Source organism: Xenopus laevis, chromosome 4L (genome assembly GCF_017654675.1).
Source record: "Xenopus laevis strain J_2021 chromosome 4L, Xenopus_laevis_v10.1, whole genome shotgun sequence".
Lineage (NCBI taxonomy): Eukaryota > Metazoa > Chordata > Amphibia > Anura > Pipidae > Xenopus > Xenopus laevis.
Window position 1 is genome coordinate 127,187,055 of NC_054377.1, and position 16,921 is coordinate 127,203,975.

Here is a 16,921-nt window from a genome sequence, read left to right on the forward strand (position 1 = left end):
CCAATAGGATTGTTTTGCTTCCAATAAGGATTCATTATATCTTAGCTGGGCTCAAGTACACGGTACTGTTACAATACAAATAAATTGAAATACAGTATATATGAGAGTGTCTCAACTCAATCTCAACTGTGGGGAATTGGTTTATGGCTCAGAATAAAGAAAGGGTTAGAGAATGAGCCAATAATATTTGAGGGAACTTGCAACTGTTTCTGGAGGACTACATACCACATTCTTTATAAATATATGTACTTCCTAAAGTGTCGTGAAGATTTTAATAGATTTTTAGGACAGAAATCAACTTTGACTTTTAGAAGATAACCTATTTTAGAGGATCCATTCGTGACAGTGATGTATATGAGACCAAGGACACCTGGGTCATTTCCTTGTGGCCACTGCATAGCACGTCAAATTATGGGAAAGAAAGACAGATATACGATTGATTTAATAAGCAAAAGAAAACTGTAGGACAATGGGCACAATTTATTGCTTGACACAGGGGTCCCCAACCTTTTTTACCTGTGAGCCACATTCAAATGTAAAAAAAATTGGTGAGCAACACAAGCATGAAAAAGCCCCTTGGGGTGCCAAATATGGGCTCTGATTGCCTATTTGGTAGCCTCTGGACTGGCAGCCTACAAGAGACTCTACTTGGCACTACACTTAGTTTTTATGCAATTAAAACTTGCTTTCAAGCCTTCAATTCAAAAATAAGCATCTGCTTTGAGGACCCTGAGAGCAACATCCAAGGGGTTGGAGAGCAACATGTTGCTCACGAGCTACTGGTTGGAGATCACTGGCTTGACAAGTCTTTGTGGCCTGAGATATGTTGGCAAAGTGATGCCTCCCCTTAAAATCTGAATTAGAGAAAACATAAAATAAGCAGATAATTATAAGTTGACAGCAAGTCAGATCCCCGTAACCAGACATTTTGTCTTGCGCCTTGTGTCAGAAGGGTGGGCTAAAAGCATACTTTTTTCTTAGCGAAACTTTGTTAACACACTTTCTCTTAAGTGAATTTAAATAGGACAGGTACATAAAGGTCATATATATGTCTTTATTAGAGATGTTGGTGAAATTGCTAGAAGTGGTAACTTATTATTAAAAAATGTCTAAGGAAGCAAAAGAAAGACAAAAAGAGATCCTTGACATGAGCCCATCCTAAAACAAATGTGTCATGACCTTCAAATTGCTATAAAAAAACAACATATTTAACAGTTACAACTTTTAAACATAATCCCACTTTAAAATATTAAAAAACGCCAGCGTTTTGACTTTTTTAATGACTTTTCAGCATGCAGGATATGATGTCACTGACATAAGATTGAGGAGGATGTAGCTTCATCTTATCAGTTTGCCAGGTATAACATGGAGAAGCAGACTCTAGTGAAATGGGTAACGTAGTGGAAAATTCGCACTTCGATGAATTTGCGGAGTAACAACCGGTCGTCTGAGCGAAAATTTGCCAGACAGAAGACGTAAAACTTCATTACCACTGAATGTTTTCACTAGCAAATTGTCCTCTACGCCTGTAAATTGGCGATTTCCCTGTCTTTTTGGCGAATTTTCGCCACTTCGTCCTTTATTAAATCTGCCCCCACCATCTTTTTCTAGGATACTTAAAAAAGAGTTCTGCTCCTCCTTTGCTGTTCCTGTGTAACTCTGTTGGGTGGTGTTTTAACTTATGTCAGCTGAGGACAAGAGCCATCTCAGGCCTTACTCTGCTGGGAAAATTTACCTTGATAGACCTCAGTAGAGGCATGATGTGCAATAATTATGTGGTTTTGTTTGAAGTTGATGTGTTTTTTTTGTGTCATTGCCTAATAGAGAAATTGTTAATTTTTTACCCATGGCAGAAAGTTTCCTAGGACGACCTATGTCCTGTGGGAGGGAGGTATTTCAGCTCTGTGCCCCAACTAAGAGAATTAGTGAGGTTAGTATTCCCCCAAAGATACTCAACTCGTGTGGGTTAGCACTAGTAGTAGTAGTGTGGGTACTCCAGCATCAGGAAGGGTTCTACCAGTGACGTGACTACCCTCTTTTGATGTGTCCTACTTCATTTGTGCTCCTTTAGGGTGAGTATGTGCTTTTACATTCTTAACTGAAATATCACTTGATCAGCATGCAAACCATATGTTGGGAACCTCATATAACAACTGAATTGCATCGTGCATGGAATGATGGAGCTTTATGATCTAAACAAGAGTGTGATATTGCATGAGTTTAGCAAGTAAAATGTCAGGCTTTTTTTCCACCAAATGATCCTTTAAAAACAAGTACAAATTTCAAATAGAAGATTAGTTGTTTTTTCCAAGTTTTCACATGTGAGAAACCATTTAAATATTGGCAGATCGGTGACTCCACCTATTGTGCTGGTTGCAACAGATACAAATGGCAGAGCACTGAGTAGGGCAAATACATGGATTGCATACCTCTGGATGAGCAGTATTGTATTCAGTGGATCAAAACTAAAACATCCGATGGAGGCCCATCGGCGTTCTTGAATAAGGTTCATGTTTGTTAATCAGATTACTCATCTGAAGAGTTTAAGGAATGGCGGGAAGCATTTAAAGGTTGTGGAAAGTTCTTGGTTTTTATAACATGGAGCAACTTCCTCACAGATGGATTCACTTAGTCAAACTGAAGATCCAGCCACAAGTCTGTTCCGGGAGTATCTGAGGATTCAAACAGTGCAGCCAGATCCAGATTACGGTAACAGTGCCATATATAATCATACAGCTTTATATCTGTACCTGTATACTCATGTATCCCCTTTATTAGGCAGTGGCCATACTCACTATGTTACAAACAGACTGCATGTAATCATGAACATCTTCCACCTCCCCATCTGTAAGTTCCCTATATCATGAGGCAAGTCACCAGGCTCTTGCTTTAAATGTTGGAAGCATGTGTAAGGCTATAGTAAAATGGAGTGCCACCTTTACTCAGGACTATGAGCTTTACCATATACTAATTGCTCCGAATAAGACTCAATACACTCAGGTGCAGGACCTCACAACAGGGTGGAGGCAGGGTGTTGTGCAACTGCAATTATGGTAATACACAATAATGAGCACCAGTGGTTCTTAAAGGGGTTGTCCACCAATACATTTGCAGCCTTACAGAGCATTTCTTTAAGATGGGGTCAGTGACCCCCACTTGAAAGCCAGGAAGCGTCTGAAGAAGAAGGAAAATTATTAAAAAATTATAAAAAATAAATTATGAAGACCATTTGAAAAGATGCTTAGAACTGGTCACTCTACAACCTACTAAAAGTTAACTTAAAGGTGAACCACCCCTTTAACTTATAACCATTTAACTGATTTATTGTATTGTGTATTGTGTAAAGGGAACACTACAGGAGTACAAAACATTTGGGGATAGGCATATACTCACACACGTTAACTCGGAGGACGATGCAAGGACAGTCATTGTGCAAAAAGGTGGCTTTATTTCAACACACACAGTGGAAATTTTCTATCGTGCAGTAGACTGTGCTGTGTTCGCTGACTTACGCGTTTCTTGCCGAATGCCCGGCACTTCCTCAGAGTCAATCAGAGTCACATGATTGACACTGATTGACAATTTAAACAAAGTGTCTAATCTTATATAGATACATCGTTTATAAAGGTCTTTTTTAAAATGTAACACTTGTAACTATTTAGGTAACGTTTTATAACACACCAATGGTCAGAGTATATCCCTGAAGGGTGAGCAAAGAGAACAGACAACTTATGCAGAGGTATTCACAACTTTCAGGTCATATCACAAGTGGAACCCTAAGGGTATTGCTCTAATCCCTGGTTCTACACACTCGGTCCTTACTCCTGGGTAATGAGTCACCAGGGTATCTAGTCCCTCTCACATTCCTTAGTGGAGCCTAATCAACTCGGATAAATAGCTCTGACTGTCTATCACTCCTAGAGTGATCTAATTCAGTAAGTAGCCTTTCACTTATTAGACCTGACATTGTCTAGTTTCCACCCCTGATGGTTTATGATGTTTTATCAATATATATCTAAACACACTGCCACTTGTAGGCTAAACTAGGAAAATCTAAAGGTCATGATATGACCCAGGAAGAGGAGAATTACTCCTTCCATAAACTAAGGGGCCCTTCAGTGGACAAACTTCAGGGGATTACACAATAAGTGGGGAAACTATTTATCAAACCCCTACACATGGCTATTGCTGTAGTATCTATTATCATATAATGCACTATGTATTAACCATACACCTAAATACCCCATGTGCCCATTTTTATTCCTCAACAGAGACCTTTTGGCCCACGGCCAGTCACTAACTATTTTGAAATAATAATTTTAAAGCATATTCTTCCTTATTAAACCCCCCACTAACATAAGTAACTATCATAATCTTTCAGTCTGTAATAATTTTGAAGAATAACAAATTATAGCATACACACACACATTACCTGAAAACATAATTTAGATGTGTGCACTATATCTGTGTTTATCTCCAGATGGAGCACTGAATTTTCTGAATCAGGTGGCTGAAGACATTGGGATGGAAAGCAAGAGAGTAGAGGTAATAGGAGGGTAGAGCAAAGCAAGAAAAAACGGCTGTGGGGGTATGGGGAGGGTATGAAAAGACAGAATTAAAATATGTGGGGCAGAAGTAACAAACCAAGAATGCAAGTGAAGATGAAAAAAAGACAGTGCTTTATAAAGAATTGTTTATAAAGAAAGAAGTATGTAGAGAAATAGGATAGAAGTACAAAGAGCAGAGCTATATACTGTGGGATTAATATATACATATTAAAATGTTAGATTAGATTTCCAGTACTCAAATAATCCTAAATAAAGGACTCCTGCTAACAAAACATTCATAACAAAGGATGAAGGGAGGGAGTTGAATGCCGCCAATCTAATTATCTACTTTTCAAGGACAAGGAGGAGTTTAAATTTCCCTGTTTCGCTCAAGAAATAACAAAAAAACATAGATTTTTCAGGATTAAAACAACAGGTGTGAAGTATGTTTAGCACAAGCCCTATCCGTTGCACTAATGTTGAACAATGGGGTATACTGTGTCTTCAATTGTATAATTATTTTTAGGTTCAGCCTTCAAAATAATATTGTCCACTGGGTCTGTGAAATAAATTATCACTGGAGCACAAACCCAAGTGAAATCAGTCTTATTATTGACTAGTGTCAGTAAGATTTACTGCATCACTGAGCACTGAAGTTCTTCCTAGGCAGCACCATCACACAACACTAAGGGGCCGATTCATCAAGGGTCGAATATCGAGGGTTAATTAACCCTCGATATTCGACTAGGAACTAAAATCCTTCGACTTCGAATATCGAAGTCGAAGGATTTAGCGCAGATAGTACGATCGTACGATCGAAGGATTAAATCCTTCTAATCGAACGATTCGAAGGATTTAAATCCAACGATCGAAGGAATATCCTTCGATCAAAAAAACTTAGGAAAGCCTATGGGGACCTTCCCCATAGGCTAACATTGACTTCGGTAGCTTTTAGCTGCCGAACTAGGGGGTCGAATTTTTTTCTAAAGAGACAGTACTTCGACTATCGAATGGTCGAATAGTCGAACGATTTTTACTTCGAATCCTTCGATAGTCGTAGTCGAAGGTCGAAGTAGCCCATTCGATGGTCGAAGTAGCCCAAAAAAACTTCGAAATTCGAAGCTTTTTACCTTCGAATCCTTCACTCGAAGTTAATGAATCGGCCCCTTAGCATTGGATCTTGCTTTTTATTATTATTATTATTGTGTTTCTAGTTGACTAGTGCTGCTAGATGAAAAATTTTAATTTTAACAAGTGTAATAATTTCAAACAACTTTGTGAATTAGACTACTGGAGACTACTACTATTAGACTAATGCCTCCAGTGATTCTCTCTTACAGTGATTTATGCACTTTCTCCTAGTTGTCCTCGGGACTAGTTGCACTCATACTAACCTGGCGAGGAACAGAACCCCAGCTCAGATCAGTAATCCTAAACTCTCACATAGATGTGGTTCCAGTATTTGAGGTTAGTGGATGAGGAAGACAAAAGAGGAAGCAGAATGTCTAAGTACTTACTATTCTATATCATATAAATATGTTACAGGAGTCCTGGACGTACCCACCATTTTCTGCCCATAAGGATAAATCTGGAAACATCTATGCGAGAGGGGCACAGGACATGAAGTGTGTTACAATCCAGTAAGTGGCAGATACATATGAAAATATGGAACACACTTGGGTGCATATGAAAGAGGTATTTGGTAGATGTACAGCAACTGGATATTTAGTGAACTGTACTGGTTGCCTGTGCTCATGTGTGTGATTGAACCAACCTATCCATTATGTAAATATTAAAGGGGTTGTTCACCTTTAAATTAAATTTTAGTATGATGTAGAGAGTGATATTCTGAGATAATTCACAATTGGTTTGGTTTTTCAGTTATTTAGCTAGGGTCAAAATTATCCAAGCAACCATGCCCTGATTTGAATAAGAGACTGGAATATGAATAGGAGAGGCCTGAATAGAGAGATGGGTAAAAAATAGCAATAACCATATATTTATAGCCTTACAGAGCATTTTTAGATGGGTCAGCAAGCCCCCTTTTGAAAGCTGGAATGAGTCAGAAGAAGAAGGTAAATAATTTAAAGGAGAAGGAAAGGCTACAATTAAGTAAGCTTTATCAGAAAGGTCTATATAAATACACCAGTAAACCCTCAAAGTAATGCTGCTCTGAGTCCTCTGTCAAAAGAAACACAGCCCTTTGATTGTGTACTCATGAGCTCTGTATGAGACTTCCTGTTTTCAGCATAAACCTCCAGGGCTAGGGCTTGAGCATGCTCAGTTTGCTCCTCTCTCCCTCCCTTTTCTCCCCTCCCTTTCATGCTGTAATCTGAGCCCAGAGCTATGAAAGAGCAGGGAAGGCACAAAGTAATGTCAAACCAAGCTAATACGGCAGCTGATATCCTAAACAAACAGAGATAGCTTCTAGAGATGCTTACTCAGGTATGGTAAAGCATTCTGCAGAATAAATATAATGTTATAGCTTACACTGCTGTGGCTAATCTTTTGGAAATAAACTGCTTCAGTAGCTTTCCTTCTCCTTTAAAACTATAAAAAAAAAGAAAAATGAAGACCAACTGAAAAGTTGCCTAGAATTACCCAGTCTATAACATACTAAAAGTTACCGTAAAGGTGAACCAACCCTTTAAGTCAGACCAAAATAATCATCTGGGCAGGTTGGGAGGAGGTCGCTCTTATTTATTGTTGCAAATGGCTTTATGGAACTCTATGCTTGAATACAAAGTGAATTGGCACTGCTTGTTTAGTAGTTTATTTTCCAGTTGAGAGTGAGGTAGAGCAAAAGGTTGGAAACATGGTAGAAAGAGTCTTGAATTCTATAGTTATATAAAAAGAAACATTGTGGCACTGACAAAGGTGCTGTCAACCCCATGTATTTAACACCGTGCAGGTACCTAGAAGCTGTGCGCCGTCTGAAATCGGAGGGACGCCACTTCCCACGCACCATCCACCTCACTCTGGTGCCAGGTAAGAGTTACTGTGAATGGCAAAAGTCTTGGGTACTCTATTCAGGCACAGACAATATGTGGGTGTTAGTGATTTGGTATAGAACTATTGTATGAGGAGCTGGTATTTATTTGAGCTGGTCTCTCTCTAACACAGATGAAGAATTGGGGGGGCACACTGGAATGGAGCTGTTCGTGCAACACCCAGAGTTCCAAGCACTTAACCCTGGAATCACTCTAGATGAAGGTGGGCTTTTTTGTGTTTCAGTTAATCACAATTCTTGGACTTCCTCCCCAATCTCTTCCATCGTTATCTGTGATATACCATCTCACCATCTCCACCCTCCTTTATCTTGTCTCCCTACAACCTTCAGTCACCTTGTAATGCCTTTCAGTCACATATTATCCCTTTCTTCATATTTCCAGGACTTGCCAACCCTTCAGAGGAATTCAGTGTTTTCTATGGGGAGAGATGTTGTTGGTGTAAGTTCCTCTATCCCTCCAGTCCTTTTTACCAACTCCCTCGGGTTCTTGACGTTCCCTTTGTTAACTGCATTGCCATGTAATGCCCATTTCTTCTCCAGGTGTAATGTTCCATTGTAGAGGTGAGACAGGACATGCTTCCCGTCTAATTGAAGACACAGCAGCAGCCAAATTAGTGAGTTAATACAATGATAAAGAAAAGTACAAGGAACCCAGTGTTACTGAGGGGGGTCATAGAAACTGTGTGCTTAGGGATTTCCTGGTAGCAGGCAGGTTTCTTTCCCTATTTTCAAATTCCCAACCCTCATCACTGACTAAAAAACTGTTTAGGAGATCCCACTTCACTGAGTGAGCATAGCTTGTGCTGGACCATAAGTCTAAATGCAGAGCTTGTTAATGTCGCGTTCCAGTAGCATTTTTGAACTTTTTTACATGTAATTACTTGTTTTTCAGCATTCTGTGATTTCAAGTGTTCTAGAGTTCAGAGAAAACGAGCGAAACAGGTAATCTGTTCCACTGACAAAATCAAATCAATCCTTTACTCTCTTAGGGCCCACACTGCCTGTTGCACACTGTACAAAGGCTCTAGTTTACCAGAACAAAGACAAAATGTGGCCACATCTAAACCCATAAGATGCAGTCATAGAGCAAACAAACAGAGAGAGTATGAAGGGCTACGCATGGTATGGTCACCTTCTAGTGATTCGTGCAAAGCATATGAACGATCACAGCAAGAAGCTGCGGCGCCACTATTCGTCCTCATCTGCTTAAAGGGCAAAAACCATAAAATCCCATTTTTACTTTCTTTAATGAAAAAGAAACCTATCTCCAATATAATTTAATTAAAAAATGTGTACCGTTTTAATAAGAAACCTGACTGTATGCAGTGAAATTCTCCCTTTATTTACTGCTGTGGATAGGAATTGTCAGATGGTCCCTAACTGCTGAGCAGGGAAACAATCATACTTATGAACAGCAGGGGGAGCCCCCGCCTTACTTCCCAGCCATGCAGAACTCAAGCAGCTTTGTTTATGACGATCCCTAAGCAGCCCAGACCACACTGAGCATGTGCACAGTCTTAGTCTTGCAAAGATGTTTAACAAAGTTACAAGATGGTGACCCCCTGTAGCCAACTTTGAAAGCATAAATTATTTGTTTGATTAGGTTTGTGGTGCAGTAAGTTCATGTTTATATTTAGTATACAAAATACAGCATTTCTAGCCTTATTCTATTTTAGACTTTACATGCCCTTTAAGCCACATCTACTGGACATGCGGCATCAGCAGATTCAATTATCTAACCTGCCCAGCTGATGAAACAACCAATTTCCAGGGATATTGGTCTCAGTGAGACATCCCGCTTGTACAATAATCGTCTGAAATGTATTACTGGTTTGCATATAGCCAGCTGCATTTGGTTTCTGTTTATAGAATAAGCAGATGGATTCCAGTACAGTAATGTAAAAATGTGTAATCAAGGCCTTTTTCCTACAATAGCTCCAAATTTTTCTCTGTTGTGAAACTGATCTACTGGTTCTCTTCATGTTGTTTCCTATTGCCAGACTACTGTCAGACCCCAGCCTCACACTCGGAGATGTCACTTCTGTGAACCTGACCAAAGTCAGTGGTGGAGTCTCCAACAATGTTGTGCCATCTGATATGACAGCGTCCTTTGACTTCCGCATTCCACATACAGTCGATTTCAAGGTTCAATTGTATTCTGTATTATATTGTAATATCTGTACCCAGTCTGTCTCTTTTCCTTACACTCTATAATCCTTTTCCCCTCTTTCCCTTACATTTTACTATATGTGCCCTTTAGCTTCTTTGTGATGTTGGGCAAGTCCTGATGACAACTTTGCAATTTTTTATCACTTAACCCAAACGTAATACTTGATGCAACTCCCAGTAGAGCATGTGTTACGACTCTTTCCCAAACATGGATCCTCACTGTACTGGTGGAGGAAGGGTTAACCATACTGTATCCCACACGCACATAGAGGATCTTTCAAATAATTTTGGGCAACAGTGGTTCTTGAAACAAACTAATAACTCTTAATTGGACAGATGTTACACAACTCTTTGTTGGTTAAAGGAGAACTAACATTGAAATCACTGAGGGTGTCAAATGTTCGACAGCCCCCAGTGATTATAATTGCTCACATGAGACCCAGTGCTCTAGTTATCAGAAAATGACACCAGCCCAGGGTATTTCTAGAGACGTTCGTCCTCTTTTGTATTTTTCTTTTTCAAACTTGGGCAGGCACATGCACTGCAGAAGGAAAAGGCTGGCTTTTTGCATCTTAGTTCAACTTTCACTCTACTGCAAATGCGCCTGCTCAGAATGGAACAGAGATAAGATGATAAAAACAAAAGAAGATGGTGACAATGGATTTTACAGAAATTCCCCAATACCCTGGGCCGGTGCTCCTGTTGGCAGAAAACTGCAGAGGCCCAGGGTATCATGTAATCAATTATAATGACTTGGGGTTGTTTAACCTTTCAGCACCCCCCAGTGATTTTAACTTTTCTTCCCCTTTAAGACGGTACAGTCATAGCTCAAATCAGTAAATACTTACCTTATAAAGACTCTTTTGTAAGTCAGTACCTTCCTGAGTTTAACTCATTGTGGCACCACAAGTTAAACTGTAAAACGTTGGCGAAGTTTAAGTGCTTTGATCACATCAAACAATATCATCCCAGAATCCATAAAGCTTTCTCCTCTTTCCTCAAGCTAAACCATGCTGGTACAGTCTTTTTATGATAACGATAATCATTAAGACTGCAATAGTTTAGCAAGTGAGAAAATACAGAATTAACCAGGATGATTAGATAGTTCTGTTTGCAAGAGCTTAGTGGAGCTCAACAACATAAATGGATATTGAGCAATGCTAATTCTGTTCTGGAATGTCTTTATAGCAAGGACTCCAAAGTAGAACTGGCACCTGGATCTGGGGAACCTTATATGACAAACGTAATGAAAAAATAGGCATCTATTGATTACACGGAATGAATGGTTTTTGCACTTTTGTCTTTCCCCAGGAGTTTGAGAGTCAGCTGAAGAGTTGGTGTCAGGCCGCTGGAAAAAATGTGACTTTGAGGTTTTACTCTGTAAGTAATTTCAAAGTTAAGCAAGGCCTTAAAACAAAACCCATACATGCTAGGAATCGGCCACATTTTTACTAGGTAAAACGATAGTGATGTAAATGCCAAACCACTAGCATATATAAGCGTATACAAAGCATAAAAGGGATTCAAACTACTTTAACACTGGGTCAGGAGATCTTGTGTGTAGTGGAGTAAATTATTATACAGGCTGAGAGGGGTTCCCAAACTTTTTCATATGACTATTTATGTCTGTGTGATGGACGGATTTATATCTGCTGCAAAGTGAATGGGCCCTCACACCATTTACCATAAGTAAATAAACCCTTTTGCTCAAAGCAGTAAATGCTCTAAAAAATGTCATGAATTTTCCCATTTTCTATTTGGGGGAAAATATTAATAGACTGGAAAATCTTCTCATTAATCATGTCAATATTATAGGGGTCAGAAGAAGACTGGGGAAGAAGAGAAAAGCAAAACTCTTACTCTTATTCTTAACTTCTTTGTGTTTCCTAGAAAACAATGATCCAAAGTGTGACTTCTACAGATGATTCCAATCCTTGGTGGAAAGCATTCAGCGCCCCATTGAAAGAGCTGTGAGTACACTCATTTAACTCAGTAGAGAAAGTGACAGCTTGGAGAGCAGCCTGATAAATAAGAAATACATGCAGCATTACAGCAAAAATATGGACCAAGCTTCTCGATTGCATTTAATGTCCATATAAAAAAAAACAAGCCTAACAATTTTGCAGACATTTGTTCCGTTACCACGTATCTTGCAGTCTTGCTGCTCTCATATATCTAGTGCATGAAATTCTAGTTTGGGCAACTTCCAGTAAACAACAGAGCACGGGATACACAGGACTGTTAGTCAGATTTGTCCTGCTGTGCTTTGGGAGGGGGGACCACTGGGTTTTGAACAAGTAGATAGCAGTTTATTGGATGGGACAGTCATGGTAAAGATGTTAAACATGCTGCACATTCAACTCGTGCCTACCACTAGCTAGAATTCATTACTGAAGTCACTCTTAACTGACCTTCACTGAGTTCAACTCTTAAAGGAACGGTAACATCAAAAAATGAAAGTGAATTAAAGTAATAAAAATATAATGCAGTGTTGCCCTGCACTGGTAAAACGGGTGTGTTTGCTTCAGAAACACTACTATAGTTTATATAATTAAGCTGCTGTGTAGCAATGGGGGCAGCCATTAAAAGGAGAAAAGGCTCAGGTTACAATTTCTGCCATTGCTACACATCAGCTTGTTTATATGAACTATAGTAGCGTTTCTGAAGCAAACAGAACCGTTTTATCAGTGCAGGGGAACAGCACATGATATTTTCATTACTTTAAAACACTTTAATTTTTTTGGTGTTAATGTTCCTTTAAAGGAGAATTCAACCCCCCACAGTCAAAAGTCCCCACCCCTCTGCTAGCCCCCCTCCCCGCCTCACCCCCTGCACACTGTTACACCAGAATTGTTTCCCTTTAGAAATACTGACCCTCACATGCACTACATCCGGGTGGGCTACACCTCTTTCTAGCACCCACATTATACCAGTCCAGCTCACTATCTAAGACCTTTAAAATGTATGAGGATATAGATGCAGAACTATAGGTTCCATGCAGGATGCTGCCACTTTGCAGAGTGATTTGTCTAAACTGGAAAACTGGGCAGCAAACTGGAAAATGAGGTTCAATGTTGATAAATGCAAGGTTATGCACTTTGGCAAAAATAATATAAATGCAAGTTATACACTAAATGGCAATGTGTTGGGAGTTTCCTTAAATGAGAAGGATCTTGGGGTTTTTGTAGATAACACGTTGTCTAATTCTGGGAAGTGTCATTCTGTGACTACTAAAGCAAATAAAGTTCTGTCTTGCATAAAAAAGGGCATTAACTCAAGAGATGAAAACATAATTATGCCTCTTTATATGTCCCTGGTAAGGCCTCATCTGGAGTATGCAGTGCAGTTTTGGACTCCAGTCCTTAAGAGAGATATAAATGAGCTGGAGAGAGTGCAGAGACTAAGTGCAACTAAATTGGTTAGAGGGATGGAAGACTTAAATTATGAGGGGAGACTGTCAAGGTTGGGGTTGTTTTCTCTGGAAAAAAGGCGCTTGCGAGGGGACATGATTCCACTTTACAAGTACATTAGAGGACATTATAGACAAATAGCAGGGGACATTTTTACACATAAAGTGCATCACCGTACCAGAGGCCACCCCTTTAGACTAGAAGAAAAGAACTTTCATTTGAAGCAACGTAGGGGGTTCTTCACAGTCAGGACAGTGAGGTTGTGGAATGCACTGCCGGGTGATGTTGTGATGCTGATTCAGTTAATGCCTTTAAGAATGGCTTGGATGATTTTTTGGACAGACAGAATATCAAAGGCTATTGTGATACTAAGCTCTATAGTTAGTATAGATATGGGTATATATGATTTATGTGAAAGTAGGGAGGGGTGTGTGTATGGATGCTGGGTTTTCATTTGGAGATGTTGGACTTGATGGACTTTGTATTTTTTCAACCTGATTTAACTATGTAACTATGAGGAACTAACAGCCATAGGGTCAAATGTCTTTCCCCTACATTCTTCCCCATCTGAAAGTGGCAACATCCTTGCCCACCAACTACATTGTAACCCAGCATACAACACATGCAATAACATTTTCCAACATGGACAGTTTTGGATTCAGTAATGTATACAGGGCCGCCATCAGGGGGGGACAGGGGGGACAAGCGTACCGGGCCCGGGCATGAAGGGGGGCCCGGCAGCGCTGCATTTTTTTGAAGATCCGGGCCCCCCTTACGAGCGCCCGAGCCGTACGTCTTGCCTCTTCAGTGCCGAATGCGGAAGTGCCGAAAAGCCGAAGCCGATGCGACGAAAAGACCCGAAGTCACGGAAAAAGCCGAAGTCCCGAAGTCACGAAGCGCCGAAAAGACCCGAAGTCACGAAAACAGCCGAAGCCGAAGTCCTGAAGCGGTGAAAAGACCCGAAGTCACGAAAGGAGGCGAAGTTGAAGTACTGAAGCCATGAGTTCAATTCTACTGAACACCAGTTTGTGTTTTTTTTTTTTTTAATCCCCTGGCCACCAATGTATTATTTTAATATTCTATAGGCCCCTGCCACCAATCTTTTTTTAAAAACTTTTGTTTTTGGGGCCCCAATTTTTTTTTTAACTCGTAAGGGGCCCCTTGCCACCATTGTTTTTTTTTGGGTTTTTTTTTAAAAAAAAAATTAATTTTCTTTTTGGTGGCCCCAAATTTTTTTAACTTGTAAGGGGGCCCCTGTCACCAGTTTTTTTTTTTTTTCAAAAAAAAATTATTTTTTTTTTAAATTTTTTTGGGGCCCCAATTTGTTTTTAACTTGTAAGGGGGCCCCTGCCACCATTTTTTTTTTTTTCAAAAAAATTTTTTTTCTCCAAATTTTTTTTTTGGGGCCCCAATTTGTTTTTAACTTATAAGGGGGCCCCTGCCGCCAATGTTTTTTTTTCAAAAAAAAATAAAAATTTTTTCAAATTTTTTTTTGGGGCCCCAATTTGTTTTTAACTTATAAGGGGGCCCTGCCGCCAATGTTTTTTTTTTTTTTCAAAAAAAAATTTTTTTTTTTCAAATTTTTTTTTGGGGCCCCAATTTGTTTTTAACTTAGAAGGGGGCCCCTGCCACCAATGTTTGTTTTATTTTTTAGTTTTTTTTACATTTTTTTTTGTTGGGGCCCCAAGTTTTTTTTAACAGGGGGCCCCTGCCACCAATGTTTTTTAAAAAAAAAAATTTTAATTTGGATTTGGTAGTTTATCAGTATCTCAGGGCTTATAGTCTGCGCAGCCAGAGAACTAAAACTAGACGTGTAACTAGAGTTACTACTAAAGACAGTATCACCCTTATAAACTCTTCATAATTGTATCTTGTTTTTTAAGGGGTTTAAAGTTGAAGCCTGAAATTTTCCCTGCCGGTACAGATAGTCGTTATGTGCGAGGGGTAAGTAAAACAGGCAAAGCTTTCTCTGTCATTTACTGTTACTTGTTCTTTTGTAATTCCTAGTTCTTCTAAAGCTTTTCTGACTTACAATACAGTTGTCACGTTGTCTGTATCAATACTGTAATACAATAGCCCTGTTTCATGCCTACATAATCTGACTGTCCCCATTGTGACATCCATCGTTGCCCACAGCCATGTCAAAAACCTTCCCCTGACCCACTACACTGCTAATAAAATGTAAAATTACTATTAAATATGACAAGATGCACAGCAACACTTCAGTGTTATTATGACTTAAAATCAAGGTGAATGGAAACCCAGATATAACATTTTGCACACTAAATTACAGGCAGAAAAAAGTTAGAGACAGGCAGAAGGCTAATAATACAGTATGGGGCAGATTTATCAAGGGTCGAATTTCGAAGTAGAAAAAGCTTCGAAATTCGACCATGGAATTGGAATACTTCAACTTCAAATATCGAAGGCAAAGTTTTTTTACATTGAATTCGGCCATTTGCAGTAAAATCGAACAATCAAATGATTTCAGCGGTCGAACGAACGATTTTACTTCGATTTTCAAAAACTTAGAAAAATGCTCTAGAAGGTCCCCATAGGCTAACATAGCACTTCGGCAGGTTTAATTTGCTGAAGTATTGAAGTCGAAGTTTTTTTAAAGAGACAGTACTTCGATTATTGAATGGTCAAATATTCGAACTATTTTACTTTGAATCTAATTTGAATTCGAAGTCGTAGTATCCTATTCGATGTTCGAAGTATCCAAAAAATGACTTTGAATTTTAATTTTTTTACTGCGAATATTCCCTCAAATTCGCTTTGACCCTTGAAAAATTTGCCCCTATGTGTCCTTGTATTCCCTTGTACAGTTCCTTTTGATGATTGTGCTTCCTTCCTATACTTCACACATTCCAGCCTGCTCTTTCTTTTCCACAAATATTTTTCTACTTTGTGTATTTCATCTCAATTGCTTCAGACTGTAGAAGTTTACTTTTCACCAATTAAACCATGTTTTTCTTCTCAGGCTGGCTACCCTGCTTTGGGTTTCTCTCCAATGAACAACACACCCATCTTACTTCATGATCACAATGAGTATTTGAATGAAGACGTCTTCCTGCGTGGGATCCAAATTTATACGCAGATCATCAGCTCTCTTGCCAGTGTGCCTGAGCTTGCTGATGAGCTCTGAGAGAATAAGGAGCAGGGGATTGGTGTGTGTGTAGGGGGGATGCTCTACTGTAATGTCTGCACTCAGGGAGGAGATTGCTGTCTTGGATCATAAACAGACAATGAAAAAAATGAACATAGAAATGGATGAAAACGTGTGGGGTGCTTATGTGGGTGGTTCCTTCTCAGATTTAACATTGGAACTGCAACTACTAGAGAAATAATTTCAAGAGGATGTAAATGTGTAAAATAAAGGCAGTATTCCTATAGAATATCTGTCAGTATATCACAGCAGAACCATCTTTACTACATAATTCCTCGTCTATACTAAGTAGAAGGAGAGGCTTCCACGCTACACTAGTCTTTCAGAGAAATCAGTAGAGGAGCTGCTCCCACAGTCCCAGCTATACCCTGAAATCACTACCAATTGCTAATTGTTCTACTACTTAGGGAGTTATTTAACAAAGGTCTAATTTTAGAGGTTTTTTTTATACCTTGAATGAATTCGTAGTTTCTTATTTTCAAAATATTTTATTTGATTTTTCACAACTCATAGTTTCTAATTTAAGAAAAAAACTCGAGCATCATGAAGGCTACTTACATATTCAAATGGTTGAAGGGACCTCTGACCTTGACAGGTTTTAGATGGTTATTTTTCT

General features: G+C 39.2%; 1 protein-coding gene across 1 annotated transcript; it reads left to right on the forward strand.

Annotated features, from left to right (window-relative positions):
- Positions 1–1,951: 1,951 nt before the first annotated feature.
- On the forward strand, positions 1,952–16,410 carry acy1.2.L (aminoacylase 1, gene 2 L homeolog). Its single transcript, NM_001090125.1, is given in 15 exon segments — positions 1,952–2,072; positions 2,619–2,709; positions 4,481–4,545; positions 5,910–6,014; positions 6,093–6,187; positions 7,459–7,535; positions 7,671–7,760; positions 7,940–7,996; positions 8,098–8,171; positions 8,450–8,499; positions 9,558–9,702; positions 11,038–11,106; positions 11,617–11,696; positions 15,020–15,080; positions 16,120–16,410. Coding segments are annotated over 14 exon segments (1,224 nt in total). The 5' UTR covers positions 1,952–2,072; the 3' UTR covers positions 16,285–16,410.
- Positions 16,411–16,921: the final 511 nt, after the last annotated feature.